The following is a 15,884-nucleotide window of genomic DNA, read 5'->3' as shown; positions in this document are numbered from 1 at the left end:
CAAGTGACTGTCAAATAGGTTGATATCTTGTGGGTCAACATAGAGGAGCTGGAGTCAGCATCCTGACTATTACATTCAACTCAGTGAGATAAAATTTTTGCCCTTAACATCTAGGAACTTTTAAAGGGCTAAGTTAATTTTAGGATTCTATAGAACTAAATTAATTCATTTCATTCTATTGACCTGAGTCTTGTAAGTACTTATTTTGCCTTTGAAAACTCGTAAGAGTTCTTTTCTTCCTTTCACTAAGCACTCACTTATCTCTCCACCATCTCTCCTGCCTCCTTTCATTTCCTTGACCTCAGAAATTCACCTTTTTGAGGCTATTTATAATAATATAAAGGTCTTTCTGTGGTTGAGGGCTCCTCCTTCCTTTGTTGGCCAAGTTCTATTCACAATTCCCAAAAATAGGAACAAGGCTCCTTCCCTCTTCACTAGGAATGACCAAGGGAAAACAATGACTTCTGGAATATGGCTAGACAAACTTTGTGGAGCAGATATACCCAAAATGATTTGATAGCTTGTCATGGCAGGACTTCCAGGTATTATTGGCAAATCAGTGCAATGTCCTCAGCCATCAGTTTCTGGGATTAGTTCATTAACTGAATCTGCACAAGTTCATTAACATTTTCAGATCTTGCAACATTTATTATGCCAACACAAGTTAACATACTTCTCCTGGGTCCAACTGCTTATTAAGCAACTCAGGAAAATGCTGTTCCTCTTACATTTCCTCTGTATTTCTTATTAGCTCTATGCCCTTTGGCAAATGTTATCAAATTGTAGCTGTATTTGATAGAGGAATTCAGAGGCATAGTAGGTTACTCTGGTACAAGACAGTGTGTCTTTAAATAGCAAAGTACATTGTGGGGGGGGGAGGTGGTGGTATATAGCTAATAAATACGTAAGAATATACATATTATATATCACAATAAGGAAATAACTGAAATTGTGGAACTGTAATACATAACAGTCTTTGAAATTTGCTCTCTAGCTACTTGTTAAATTGTATTTTGAAAGTTATCACTATTCTGTATGTATGTTAAATTTCACAGTAAAAATATATTTAAAAAAAGTAAAAAGAGTATATATCTAACACTATCCCACTGGCCAGAAGTAAACCCCATGCCTTCAAACAAAAGTCTCCCACTTTCCATTAGAGAATAATTTCCTATCAGGGTCTGGTTCTGTGTGTCTTTTCTAAATTTGATTTGTTGAGCTCAAAGAAAGTTTCTACTCTTTCCCTCCAAATGTATTCATATAACCAATATAGCTGTTCTCTAACCTCAACCTCCTAACAGGAAACAATGAGTCAGTAAATAAAATAATAGTGCTGTTTCTGGGGAGGGCAGGGGGAACACTATTCAGTTTGTCTACACTGGCAACAAGAAGTTTGTACCAGAAACAGCTGTGAGGGCTAGTATTGACAGTTGCCTAGCAATTGTTGGCAACCCCAAATTCTCCAATTAAGCTTATGCTGGCAAATAAAATGCCCATCTGGTGATGTTTGACAAAGGAGTACCCAAGATTGCTCTGCAAATTTCCTGGAAGGAAGCATCTTCCTTCTCACTCTAATCCGGGTAATTTATCAGCTTTCCCACACAGCACACGCTCTTCTGGTGATCCTAGCAGCCTCTGTGGTGGAGTTCCAGTTCCCATGTGCCTTGTCTGACATTTAACTAGCACTTGCCCTTTCAGTCAACCTCTCTGGATACAGAAGCCACAAGATTCCCCCTCTCCCCCCCCTTTTTAAACCATTCCTAAGGGATGGACAGAAAGAAGGAAACCATTTCCTGATAATGGTATAAATCCAAAATTAGTCTTATAAACAAAGGAGGGAGGAGACCTTGACATCATTGAATTCCCACAGCTGGAGTAGCTAGAAAATACTGGACCCCAACCAAAAATTTCAGAATGTATCTTCTTAATCTTTATTAATTATAAAAGAAATAGATTTCCAGACCTCTCACAAAGGAAGGGTCTAAATATGGAATCTGAAAATGATGGGGAGAAAAAGAAGAGAAAATTTATACTATCTTGGCAGTGAATGGCTGCCTTCTCCAAGTCTATAAGGTTTAACTAAAGTAGAGTCTAGGGGACAGTGAGTTTTTTTTGTCTTCTGTCCAAAAAGCTTTCCCATCTTCTTTTCTCTGATATTTCCTGTCCCTTGACTTTTAGCACATGACCCAGGGGTAATCAATGATAATACCCATTGCCTTGGCCACTATAATTAATCCAGGGAGTGAGAATATGATACAACTAGGGTTAATCAGATTCCTTCTCTGAAATTTCTGTATATATTTGGTGAGAAAGAAGCTCTGCTCCCTGGAATTGGGTATAAATTAAGGTTCTTTGGTTGCAATTATTATAAGCCAACCCTGATTAATTTAAACAAATAAAATACGTAGTGTAAGGAGATATGATAGCTCTTAGTATTGAAGGAAAATCTTAACAACCAGACCTCAGGAGGGGAACTTAAGGATATATGTTCCAGAAACTAATAGAGAATTTCCTCAGGAGCCAGGCCCCAACCACCAGAATGAATCATCTCTAGTCTTTTCCTGTCCTCCCTCCCTCAACTCAGCTCAAGATTCAAATTCCTGGGAAAGAGTGAGTCTGATTGGTTCAGCTGGTCACAAGCCTACCTCTGGGCCAGAGGGGGAAAGGGACACCTTGACGATAGTACCCACAGTACTGCTCAGAATAGAAGAGGGGTAGTTCCCCCAAAGAAAATCATGCTTCTGTTACTAAAAGAAAAGAGGAGGAGTGGTGCTGAACAGGCAGAAACAATAGATACTCACTGTAAACTGTCAAACAAGGGCAGCCAGGGATGCTTTCCCAATCTCTACCTACAGTAGCTCAGAGTGGTGCCAACAGGCCAAAGGAGCCAAGGTTGCTTTCCAGAAGCTCCTTGGCCCAGCCTTTAGAGCTAATAAATTCTTTTGCTGCTCAATCTAGTTTCATTTTGGTTTCTGTCACTTGCAACTAATAAAGTCCTGATCAATGCATAGTTTTTTCCATTAGCTCTTTTTAGGCCTACAGGTCTCTGAAATATCCTTTTAAAAATTAGAACCACCCTAAAGTTTTACATATTGAATTAGGTCACAGACCCCAGTGAAGTACTAGTTCTCCAGTCTTCTCTGCAATTAATCTCCAAGCTTTGCAGGGACTCCTGGAGGAAATGTTTATCCTTGAAGGTACTGCTGAAATCAGTGAGAAGGTTTTGTCATTAGGGTAAAGGGACTCTATTTCCGAAAAAGACTTAGTGGATGAAGGAAAGAGACATCCTGAAGGGAAATCTCTGAATGAGGCTCAGAAATTACAAAGATAAATATAAGCTATTTCTACCAGGCAAATATTAAAACTCTATTGGAACATATTTAGGAAGTATATCTTAAAGTTATCACATCTGCCCTTTTTTTTTCTTTATAGCTAATTGTTGATGTTTATTGGACTAAATGTAAAATATTCTACCTTGGAGTGGCTTCTGTATCTTAAGTTTTAGTAGTAATGCTTTAAAAGGAAGCTCTTTTTGGCAAATATCAGGTTAATGCTCCCTTTGAGGAAAGAAATCTCTACTTTTTGTTTTCCTAAATTCATGTATTTTTCAGTTAGGCAATGGAATCCTTGTTAGTAGAGAATGCAGGCTGCCTATCTGTGTTTTTGACCAAATGTCAGACTAAGCCCCATGTGGTCTGATGTCATGAGGGGAGCAGAGGTTTTTGACAAAGTCTCAGCAGTTTTGAGATTCCAGGGCCTTCTTGGTGCTTTCTTAGAAAACTCTGGGTAGACTGGTAAAATATCTGTGCTCCAGTGGTGAAGGGAGGTGGCATGGAGGACTATTGGTTAAGCAATTGGTTCCTAGTCTGGGAAGAGCAGCCTTCCAAAGAGCTGGACTGAGAGGAGGTAGAATAAAGGGTGGTATTGTTCGAAAGGCCTAGACAAAAATGGGCAACCAAGCAGGACTTGACTTAATGTGCAAACTCCAATAAATATTAAAATGACCACTCTTTAAAAGCTTAGAATTCTATCAAGTCAAGGTTTAATTTAGGCCCAAAGCACAAAATACACCACTGACACTTGATAGAGTTGTTAGTCATTTAGATCTTAGTAAGATCTTTTAATCTTTGTTTTTTTTAAATTGAGATAAAATTCACATAACATAAAATTCACCACTTCAACCATTTTAAATTGTACAATTCGGTGGTTTTTAACAAATTTACAATCGGTTCAATTATCATCACTATCTAATTCCAGAATATTTTCCTCACCACCCAGATCACTGTTTTCTTAACACCTAGTTGCAAGAGGAGTTTTGATCTGAGGAATTTTGCAGGAGGAGGGGTAAAAAGAGTGGGGAGAAATGTTTGGACTGAGTGGATGGGGATGAATGTCAGGATAAAAGGTACCCTTTAAAATGTTGATTAGAATTGGCTCTGGGGTCTTGGCAAAGAGATATATCTCCTAACTTTCTTAAAAATGTTGGTCAGCAATAGTTTGCTTCTTAAAATTCATGAGATAGGTTGAATAGTATCTAAAGATGTTGTTGGGTCACTGAAAATCACTGAAATGTGAATTCTATTACCAACCTCCCCTCAAAAGTGTGGCTTGCTCCGTTCAGACATTGACTCCTGGATAAGCCTGACGTGGGATGTACAAGCACTACCTGGCTAGTGTCTCATTAATGAAAGTGAGACCAAGAGATGACTTAAGACTGGACATGATTTTCACTGGGGCAATGGGAGCATGCTTGTGAGGGCTAGATACCTTAATTGTACACTAACTTGCATATTAAAAGAAAAGACTAAAACAATTCAGAAGGGTGCATGCCCTTCAGTATGCTAGAGTGAAATGTATAAGCAGGGTTCCTGTCATTCTGGTCAAAGATGGGAGCTTTCACCATATCAAGGGACTGTAATACTCATGCACCAACAGGATTTAGTCAATAAAGCCTTTTTCAAGTATCACTGTCCTCCTAAGCCAAAGGACGCTAAGATCCTTTTGAAATTTAACCTTGGGCTCCTGCACACTGAGATTTACCAAAAGGTGGACTTAAGCTATGAAGGGGTACAATAGGTACTTCTGCTAGTAAATAAAGCCTTAAGCACTTCAGTTGCAAGCTGTGGAAATGACGGAAGGAACCTGCTTTGGGCTGTGATTATTCCTACAAAGTAACATCAACAAACAACACTCAGGCTGTAAGTAAGTTTCCTGCTGTGCCAGTTTTATAATAGAGGTGTTTTTCTTTTCAGCTGAACTTCCCATTGACTTAAATCATTTATTTCCTTGGAGGTAATTTAAGTACATAGTCAATGAAATAGTTTACTGTGTTTACGTAAAAAAAAAAAAAAAAAAAAAAAAAATTGGTAGTTCACTGTTTCATCACTTTGAATATGCTTAAAAATAGTCCTTATTCTGGAACATCTCAATTACAAGAAACTGGCCAGAAACATAATATATAAACTTTACTTGGAAATAAAAAAAACTAAGGAAAAAATTACACACTTGTATAAAAAAAAAAAAAAAACAGTTCTAATTTATTTGGAAATTTTCCTTAAACTGTTTGTTAGACCCATAGACCTTAGTTCGTAATAGGGAAGTAGCTTTATGTTAATCCAGGACATATGCCCCTTACAATCAACATTTTACCCCCTCTTTTGCAATTTGAATTGTTACAATAAGGCAGATCTTCAGAACAGGAGGCCATCATATAATTGAATAGAGGCTAGAAGGGGACTCCTTTCCCCAAATGGTTCATACTTCATCTTTTGAGGGGTCTGGAATTATACCATTGGAGATTTTTTTCTTGGGTCATGAAATTGTTTTGTTCATCAAGAAGAATCTACTTTTATAGTGTAAATACCCATGGGATGGGTGATTTGTTAAGCATTACATTATATTTCAACCTGACCACTAACAGAGAATATATTGGACATGTTGGTTTTCTCCATCACTTCTCCTTTCCAATAATGGGATAGCCCTTCCATTAAGAAAGAATTTTTATACCAATCCAACCCCATGCTTCTAGAGGGAGCCATCAGTCAGAACACTCTCCTTCCCCATCCTTATTTCCCCCCACCCCGTCTCCAGTGGCTGGTGCTTGACCCAAGCTTGTCCATCATTAGTTCCCCACCCTTGGCCATGGGGATTGGCCCAAGTTGAGGATGGGTACTGGACCCAGCCAGGACAGAGTTCTTTTCTTGTACTGTTTCTAACTGGAGCTGGTGGAAAAATCTTTCTTTTCTCCCTGGAGGAGAGATGATAAGGAGGCCAGTCCATAGCTGCTAATGATCATGTTTCTAGCATCTTGGAACAGCCAGCTTGAGAGAATAAAGCTTCAGTGAGGAGAGAAGCAGAGAAGCAGAGAGAGTGTCCTGATGGTATCTGAGACTTTGAATCCATTGGACTCTAAGGCTAATGCATGCCTTTTCTTTGTTTGCTTACATATGCTAATAAATAAATCCCCCTTCCTCCTCAAACTATTACTACTGGGCCATCTGTTACTTGCAACCAACAGAGATCTGAGAACAGAAGACAAACCTTTTATAAAAGGACACAAGATAGAACTAGTGGAGGGGTGGTGTTTTAGGTCCAGGAATGTGTGGGTGGGTGGATGAGCCCTAAATTATTCAGTATTTAAATGGTGGTCATTGTGCATCAAGTCGTTAGCATCTTTTCAGACATTACTTTGAAGTGATTTGAGAGGTAGGGCAAAATGACCAAGGACTCTGAGAATGAAAACAAATATCATTCCCAGGCTACTACCGCCTGGCAGTATCCTGGGTTGTTGAGATCAGGGTGAGGCTATATGGGACCTGAGGGGGAAGAACAGGCAAATATTTAAGACCTTAGTGCTCTGTGTTAGTCCACGGACCCCGTATCTCCAACAAATAAGAGAAGCAACATGTAGGTCCGGAAGGGAGTCACGTACTTGACCTTAGAATGACTGACTATTTCAATGTATATCAGTGCATAAATACACCAGTTTTTTTCTTTCCTCTATGTAGAAGGATGGCAAAGAAGGAAAGATGGGTTTAATGTTTTCCTCCCACATGCCCCCCACCCTGACATTTAGAGCCCTAATATTGGTACCTTGGTATTATATTAATTTTGACCTATCAAAATATCAAAAGGACAAAATTGTCATTTGATGGTAAGTAATGTTATTTTTGTCAAAAATGAAAAACTAGAATTAGATAACTTACAGTGATATCTTTTGCATTAGATTTAAAATATAGTTGAGGCTTAACTGAATGCTTCTCTCAAGTGACCTAGAGATCTTTCTCCGATATGCTCTACAATCACTGTCAACTTCTTATTATGCAACCAATTTAAAATCCGGCTATGATAGCTTAAAATATAGACCTTTAAAAGTATAACATTTTCTATGGCTTTTTTTTCTTTTAGGTTGCATGGTGGTAAAAGCATACTCATAAACTCTGTTTATGTTATTCTGTTGAGAGAGGAAACAAAATGGACCTTCAGCATGTGTTTCAAGGCAACAATAATACGCCATTTGAACCAGGGGGAGAAATGCTGTTCAAAATTGAAAATTAAAACCAAACTCATATTAAAAGATTTACTATGTAGTCAGGATGCTGGGAGTGTCTCACTTTCTGTAGCCACAACTTCGCCTACTTCCTCCTCCTCGATTTGTTTCCACATCACTCCTCTTTTTCCAGAATGACTTATGAGTAATAAAGGAAGCCCAAGTAAGAACAATGGCATATATTCCTGGCTTTACCAGAGTGGCAGACATCAAAGGAAGACACATCCCAGGGAACCACAGTTTCGCGAGAGATCCACCAGGCATACACAAAATTTGGTATTGCTGCTACTGAACAGAGACAAAATGTAAGAGCCCAGGCCTTACTCCATCAGAGCTGAGGCAGGCCTTCTGGTGTAGGGCAAGTTGCTGCTCTGGAGACTGACTGCCCAGGTGTGGCTTGCACATGTCTAACCTGGGGCAAGGTAATTAACATCTCTAAGCCTCTGCTTATTCTTGTGGAATTCATAAATGTACTTACCTCAGAGGTTATTCTGAGAGTTAAATACACATGAAGTGCTTAGAAAATGCCTGGCACATTGTGTGAAATGTTAACTCATGTTATTGCTAATGATGACATTAGCACTTTGCCATTAGGTCATGAAATGCAGGGCAGGAGATTTAGAAAGTACACGCACCCAAACTGAAAAATGAGTTTTTGTTTTTTCCCAATGTGTATATTCTCTTAGTTGGAAAAGTTTTTTTTTTTGAAAAAAAACTCAAAACCAAAGTGGCTATTCAAATTCTTCTGAACCACCTTGATTTCATCCTCAATGAGCCTTTCCTGTTGTTTCTGGCTTATTTGCCTATTATTAAAGCACTAACTTCTTCCCTTGGCTGGGCCTATCTACACTTTTAGACAAGCTCTTCACCCCAGTCCAGAGCCCGACCCCTACCCTTCTCTATTTGCTGCTTTCACTGCCACCCAGCTTGGGAATGATAACACTTATCAGATCTGTTTCAGTTCTGCGTTTCAGCTTCGGAGACTTTTTTTTTAATGAATTGCTTTTTTACTCTCTGCCTCTCTTAAGGTGGAAGTGAAGGCAGCCTGGAGTAAGCAGTTTCTGCGCTTTCTCTATTCGTGGTAAAAGGAGGTCAGGCCAGGCCGGTGTGTGGCTGGGGCCAGGACACTGCCCAGCACGGAGGCTTTGCCTTTTGCTTCGTTGCCAATAAAGCTGTATACATCACCCAGGGCCGTGGGCCAGTAGGTAGCTGTCACATGGTAATACTGACCTCTAGGGGCTGGCTTTCCTTCACATAGAGTCTTTATCTTCTCATTGAGTTCCAGGACTCTGATGGCAGCCTCCTGTATAGCTGTGGCCAAATCAGTTTGTAGCTTTTTCATTTTCTTTTTGTGCTTTAGTTCCTTAAAGAAAATGAGAGTTACGGTCACTAGAGACAGATGCATCAACAGAACAAAAGGACCTAATGATGTCTGAACAAACATGGCCTTTGAAGCCCAGATTGGATGAAATGCCTCCTGATTATTTACACTGAGTCCTGTTTGAGGTTTGTGAAACAGTATGTGAGCCCCTGAGGTCAGAGAATTTGAATCCCCAAAAGTAAAAGCCCCCTCTCTACACCACAGTATTTCTTACCCTCTCCAAGGGTTTTTATCTGGATCTGAACTCTCTGCTTATAATAGAGGCAATTAGAGAAGAACTCTAGTTACCGGTTGGCATTTTACCACTGAGGTGCTAATGCTTAAATGTATCTGATTTTTTTTTTCCCCCAAAATGTAAGTAGACTCACATTAAAGAGTCAGAGTGTTGATTTGGTGTTGTTTTCCCCCTGATACTGTAATAGTTTGTACTTAAGCTCTAAAGGGGATAGATACTAGTATGAAAAGCTTATATTTACAGATATTTACAATAACATCTATGTAAGGAAAGTGGTTAGTAGTAAGAATGGTTCTCCAGCAAGAGAGGACAGGAATGTCTTGCTATGAAAAATCTGATTTACGAGATGCTAAGTCTTTGAAAGAACTATATTAGGAAGTTGTTACATAGCCCAAAGATTCACCTTGAGACTTGATGACTGGAAAGCACTTTTTATGAATTTCAAAGTGGATTTATTTGTCAAAATGGGATTTATCTGCAACTCTGGAGAAGTTATCTATTGTGAAAAGTGCTGCATTTGCACTTCTGGATTGCTTTTGTGTAACTGCCTTTCCACTGAAGAGTTTACCTTGCCAACTCCTTGTGGGTTGGTAATAGGAAACCGGGAAAACAAACGACTAACCTTTATCATCATACATAAATCTTGAGAGAAGGAATGGTTTTTGCTAACTAGGGAAGATCGTGTTCTTTTCTTGTCTCCGAAGGGAGTACACTGGGGTAGCAGTGAACTACTCCTATATTTTGAAAGTAAAGCCAATAAAATCAGCTTATCAAAGATGAAATTATATATATATACAGCCCTCCCATTTTAAAGACAGGTTGTCTTCCAGACCAAACTGCAGGGAGATCAGGGCATCACTAAAACTTGCTTAATGACATAAACATGCCTAAACGAGAATACATTTAAAGGAGAAAGGCAGTCAGGGAACTTTAAAGGGGTTTGGAGGGGTGGACTTTGGGGGGCTCACCCAGCACATTCCAGATAAGAGGCACCCTGAGCACAAATGCAAGGGCCCAGTCTGCTTGGCAGCTCTACTAGTAGTAATGTCTATGCATTCATTTCTTCTTTGTACTTACAATCCCCTCAATGTCAGGCACTGTACTGGGCAGGTGGAAACGTCAAGACTGATAAGGTTTCTGCCTTTGTTCCACAAAGACCTAATTAATTCCTTTCTAAATCAGTGTTCACTGAAAACCTGCACAATTTGGCATGTCATGTAGGTTATTCAGGGAGACTGAGCTGATGAAGAAGAACACATGGCTGGGTATTTGCTAGTTGTATTTCTCACAGTAAATTATTATGGTGGCTTCAATTTATACCTCCCTTATTGCAGGTTGGTTAGGTCAGCTGGTTCATGAGGACGTGGTTCACCCCAGGCCTGTGAGGTCATCAGTGACCTTTCCTGAGGCTGCGTTGACACTGTTCCATGCTCTGAATTTTACACTTTTGTTTTATCACTTAGAACTTTAGTGATAGAAAATGAGAGGAAGGATGCAGAAATGAAAATTGAGAAATTGGAGAGAAAGGGGGAAAGTGTTGTAAGGGGGATCAGAAGAGAGTGCTAGATAAAAGTATCAGAAAAGACCTGAGAATGATATGCATGCTGAAGTGTTAGGGATTAATTTACACTGACATGCATAATAAAATAAGAAGGACTGATAGATGGATAGAGAAATGGATAGATATATGAGAAATCAAAGATAGAAAAATGTTAATTATAGAATCTAGTTGTCTAGTAAATGGGTGGTCACTATAAAAATATTTCACCTTTTCTGTACATCTGGAATTTTTCATAATAAAATATTGGGGGAAAAAAGAACTGAAGGTTTTGTTTCCTCACATTATTCCTCCCTTAATTCTTATTAGTTGGAATTCAAATTCTCAAATCATGTCACAACTATTCATCTGCAGCTAAGTATTACTCTAGAAAATATTCTCAAAGTAACATTGTCAGTAAATAAACAAAATCAAAAATAAAAGCAACTTGGTGGGACCTAATGAGTGATCATTAGGAAATGACATTGTATCATTAAGAAAAAAGTCTCATCAAGCTATATTTCCATTTAGATAGGATGACTTGAGTGATAGAGTATAGGAATTCAGTGGACAGGCATAGTGCTTCTCAAGTTCAGCAAGAAATTTAGCTCTCCTTTCATTCAAATTTCCAGACTACTGTTTTGTCTTTTATCATGATTATATGGTCTGTCTCTTATTATTACTACAATATTTGTATATCTGCTTTATCTAAGCAAGGAATTGGAGACATTCAGTTTAGAGAGGACAATATATAGGGGAGTTATGACAGTTGACTTCAGGTATCTGACGGACTGTTCAAGAGGAGAGGAAGTTCAGTTAAACAGTGTTGTTCTAGAGGAAACATGAGGAACAATGAGTGGAAAAATGGGGAGGCAGATTTTGGCATAATATGAGAAAGCACCCTCCAACAATCAGAGCTGCATCCATAAGAATATAGGATGGCTCCTGGCAACGATCTCTCTGAGTTGGGAATAGTCACGCAGAGACTGGCTGAACACCCTTGGGCAGGCCTTTGGTAACTCCTGGAGCCTGGGTGGAGAGGTAATGGGACGTCTGGCCTGCCCCTGACCTTGCTTCCTCTTGCTTTCCTCTGGCTTTCTTTCCGCAAGGGGCACAGCACAGCGGGAATGGACAATTCCGCCCTCATAATCTCTAAGGCAGGTGTGGTTGCCAGGGATGCTTTCAAGAGAATTCCAGTATTTGTGAGAAGTTGGATAAGATGCATGAGATTGACCTCTGGTTCCCTTAGAATTCAATGATGCATTGACTCAAAATGTTCAAACTGTAATATTTAGTTATAAGAGAAAGAGGAGGGGAGATAATTTTAGATTAGCAATTGAATAAAGGACCTAGATTAGTTGCTTAAGGTTTCTGCTGGGGCCTTTTGTTTACTCAAACTTTAAAATAGTTTAGTATCTTTCTCTTTTTTCTCTTCTCCACACAGAACTCTGTATGCTATTAATTCATAGCTTTAACCAAGCCCTTTGGGCATTTCAAAAAATCCAATTTGCCAACATGTTTTTTTATTAGTCATAGACATCAAATGATTTCAACAATGATAATATTTTCCTTTGCTTTTTTGGCATTCACTAGCCAGGCAACCAAAGTGTTGTACTTGAATCTAATGGAGTCTGTTATGGTCTCCTTAGTAACTACGAACTCTCCTCTGTGATTACCTCAGATAGGAAGGCTTTATAGCTTGGAGATAAATTCCTATTATACTTTGCTCTTTTCCTACTTCTCCTACAGGGTGGAATGAGGGAGGAAATCATGTATTTGTGCAATGTTTTGAAAAGGAAATATCTATCCACATCACATTGCTGAATAGCTTGCATTATACCAAGTCAATTGGAATTAGAAATAATCAGGGAACTATTTTTAGAAGAGTTTCAATGTGGAAGTGCCAGCACCATTTAAAATTTCTAGATATTTCCACAAACTTTGAAATGTGGTCTAGGATTCTAAACCTGGGGTTTGTAACTTACTAGACATGAGAAATTGGGCCAGGCACACGACATCTCCAAGCCTTAGATCTCATTTCACAGAACTCTTGTAAGGATCAAATGACATTTGTGTAAATGGTAGAACCTAGTGCTGTGCTTGGGATGTAGTAGACATGTACTCTGTTTTTTGGTATTAAAACACATCAGGGAAATCCTAAAGCCTCCAATAAAACTCTAAAGTATCTTTTCTAAAGAAGTGTTTGTCACACTTTAGAGAAAATGCAATTTGTATCTAATTGAAAGCAAGACTTCTTTCTACTTTTTTTCTTTAAAATTAGTTTTCTGCATGATGACATTGATCTCCTCACCTTGTATGGGCAGACAAAACTTAACTTAGTGTCTTGAACACAGACATGCAAATAGCCTTAATTCAGTCTCCCGCCAGAACTGGCCAGATGCCCAGGCAAGGCAGGTGGTGGCCTCTAGAACGATGTGAGGAGCACTCTGAGGCCCCACCTGTTGCTTTGCATGGCTCCTCTTTCTTGGGCTTGCCAGAGCATAGCTTCCTCCCACTTCATCTAAAATCTACCCTGTCCATCCCACTCTTATTCACTTATGGAGCATTTATAACAAAGACAGAAGTTTTATCCTCAGACAGTCACTGATAAAATGCTTTCTACTGAGAATGTGTATGAGAGTTTGGTTTGAGTACAGAAGGCATAGGCAAGTCTTCCTTTTATTCCTCTTCTAATAGCCCAACATTAATAATGAAACAAATAAAGGCATTGGACGCATTGGATACAACTTGGCTTATAAAATTAATCTCATGTCTCTGATTTTTTTTTTTTTTTTGTATTTATAATAACATGAGGTGAATATTTCAAAGTCCAGGGATGGGAAATATGCAATGTATGTTCCTCTCCAGTTCATGGCAAATTTTTGATTTGGAGATGTTTTCACCCTAGGTTGCATGTATGGTTTCAAATTTCTTAATATATACTCCCAGCAACTACCTCTAATGGATAAAACCTAATTGTCATCCAGGTTAATATCCCTGTTTTGTAAATGAGAAAGCAGTGGTTCCAGAGAGTTTGAGTAAGTAGCTAATGGACTTGAACCAAAGACTTTTTTTCCAATCATAAATGATCATAATTAATAACTGTGTTGCTACTGCTCCAAAACCTCTTTTTAAATGCAATTTTTTGAGATATATTCACATACCATATAATCCATCCAAAGTTTACAATCATTGGTCACAGTATCATCACATAGTTATTCATTTATCACCACAATCAATTTTACTTCAAAACAATAAATAAAAATAAAAAAGGAAACCCAAAACATTCCAAAAAAAATTATCCCCACTATTTCTCCAACAGTTTTATTCATACACCATACAATCCATCTTAAGTGTACAATCGATGGTTCTTGGTATAATCACAGTCTTGCATTCACCACTACAGTTAATATGAGAGCATTCTCATTTCTTCCAAAGAAAAATATCCCATACTCCTTATGTCCCCCTGTTACTGAAATTTAGCTTTGGTGTAGTGACTTTCTTATATTAGTGCCAGAATATTACAATGCTATTGTTTACTTTAGACCTTAGTTTACATTAATTGTATTTTCCCCATATAGCACCCTATTTTTAACATCTTGTAATAGTGACATACATTTGTTCTAGTTCATATAAGAACTTTCTTATATTAATACAGTTAACCACCATCATTGTCCATTCTAGATTTTGCTAAGTTATATAGTCCTGTTTTTATCCTCTAGCTTTCCTTCTGGTGACATACATGACTCTAGCCTTCCTCTTTCAACCATTCTCATACTCAGGTTTGTCAGTTACACTTACAGTATTGTGCTACCCTCAAACAATATTGTGCTATCCATTTCCAGACCTTTAGAGTCAACCATATTGAGCATTCTGTACTCCTTAATCATCGATTGCCTAATCTCTGCCCTCTTCCTGTCTCTTGATAACCTATGCATTGACTTGAACTTCAGAGTTTGCTCATTACAGTTAGTTCATATTGGTATGACCATGCCATATCTGTCCTTTCATTTCTGGCTTATCTCATGTGACATAATGTCCTCAAGGTTCATTCACATCATTGAATACCTCATGACTTCATTTCTTTCTGCAGCCGCACAATATTCCATCATATGTATACACCACAGTTTGCCCTTCTGCCCATCAGTCTCTTGGGCTACCTCCATTCTTTGGCAAATTGTGAATAATAATGCCACATACATTGGTTTGCAAATGTCTATTCATGTCCCTACCCTCAGTTCTTCCAAGTACGTAATTAATAACAGGATTGCTAAATAATATGGCAATTCTATACGTGGTTTCCTGAAGAACCACCACACAGCCCTCCAGAGGGGCTGCACAATTCTACTTCCCTAACAACAGTAAATAGATATACTTCTTTCTTCATATCTTCTCCAGCACTTGTAATTTTCTGTTTATTTTTAAAAAACAGTTTTATTCACACACCATACAATCCATCCTAAGTGTATAATCATTGGCTCCCAGTATAATCACATAGTTATGCATTCACCATCACAATCTGATATAAGAATATTCCCATTTCTTCTGAAAAGAAAGAAGGAAAAAAAATACCACATCTCTCCTTATATCCCCCTCTTATTGACATTTAGCTTTAGTATATTGCCTTTGTTACAATTGATGAAGAATATTAGCGTTACTGTTAACTATAGACCTTAGTTTGCACTAATTGAATTTTTCCATATACCACCCCATTTTAATACCTTATAATAGTGACATACATTTATTCACATTCATGTAAAAACTTTCTTATATTTGTACAATTAACCACCATCATTGTCCATTCTAGGTTTCACTGTTATACAGTCCCAGTTTTTATCCTGTAGCTTACCTTTTGGTGACATGCAGCACTCTAGCCTTCCTCTTTCAACCATACTCACTCTCAGTTTTGTTAATTACACTCACAGTATTGTGCTACCCTCACACAGTATTGTGCTGTCCATTTCTGAACCTTTACAATTAAACTTATTGAATATTCTGTACTCCTTAAGCATTGATTTCCCAATCTCTGCCTTCTTTCTATCTCCTGATAGCCTGTGCTCTCTAATTTAACTCTCAGATGAATCAGAGTCTTTTGATTCACAGATGCAAAATGGAAATCAGTCTTATTTCATTCAGTAAGGTTGTGGGAAAGTAGCCGACACACAAACCCTTAGGACTTGTC

General features: G+C 38.4%; 1 protein-coding gene across 1 annotated transcript in view; it reads right to left on the bottom strand.

The window, feature by feature from the left end:
* Positions 1-15,884, bottom strand: part of CCDC192 (coiled-coil domain containing 192) — a 213,826-nt gene that overhangs the window by 52,441 nt on the left and 145,501 nt on the right. The window contains exon 6 of the mRNA XM_037801053.1: positions 8,780-8,912. Within this exon, the coding sequence (XP_037656981.1) occupies positions 8,780-8,912 (133 nt within the window). The remainder of the gene's footprint in view (positions 1-8,779; positions 8,913-15,884) is intronic.

The sequence above is a fragment of the Choloepus didactylus genome, chromosome 13, assembly GCF_015220235.1.
Source record: "Choloepus didactylus isolate mChoDid1 chromosome 13, mChoDid1.pri, whole genome shotgun sequence".
In the NCBI taxonomy this organism is placed as follows: domain Eukaryota; kingdom Metazoa; phylum Chordata; class Mammalia; order Pilosa; family Megalonychidae; genus Choloepus; species Choloepus didactylus.
This window is presented reverse-complemented; position numbering and strand designations above follow the sequence as displayed.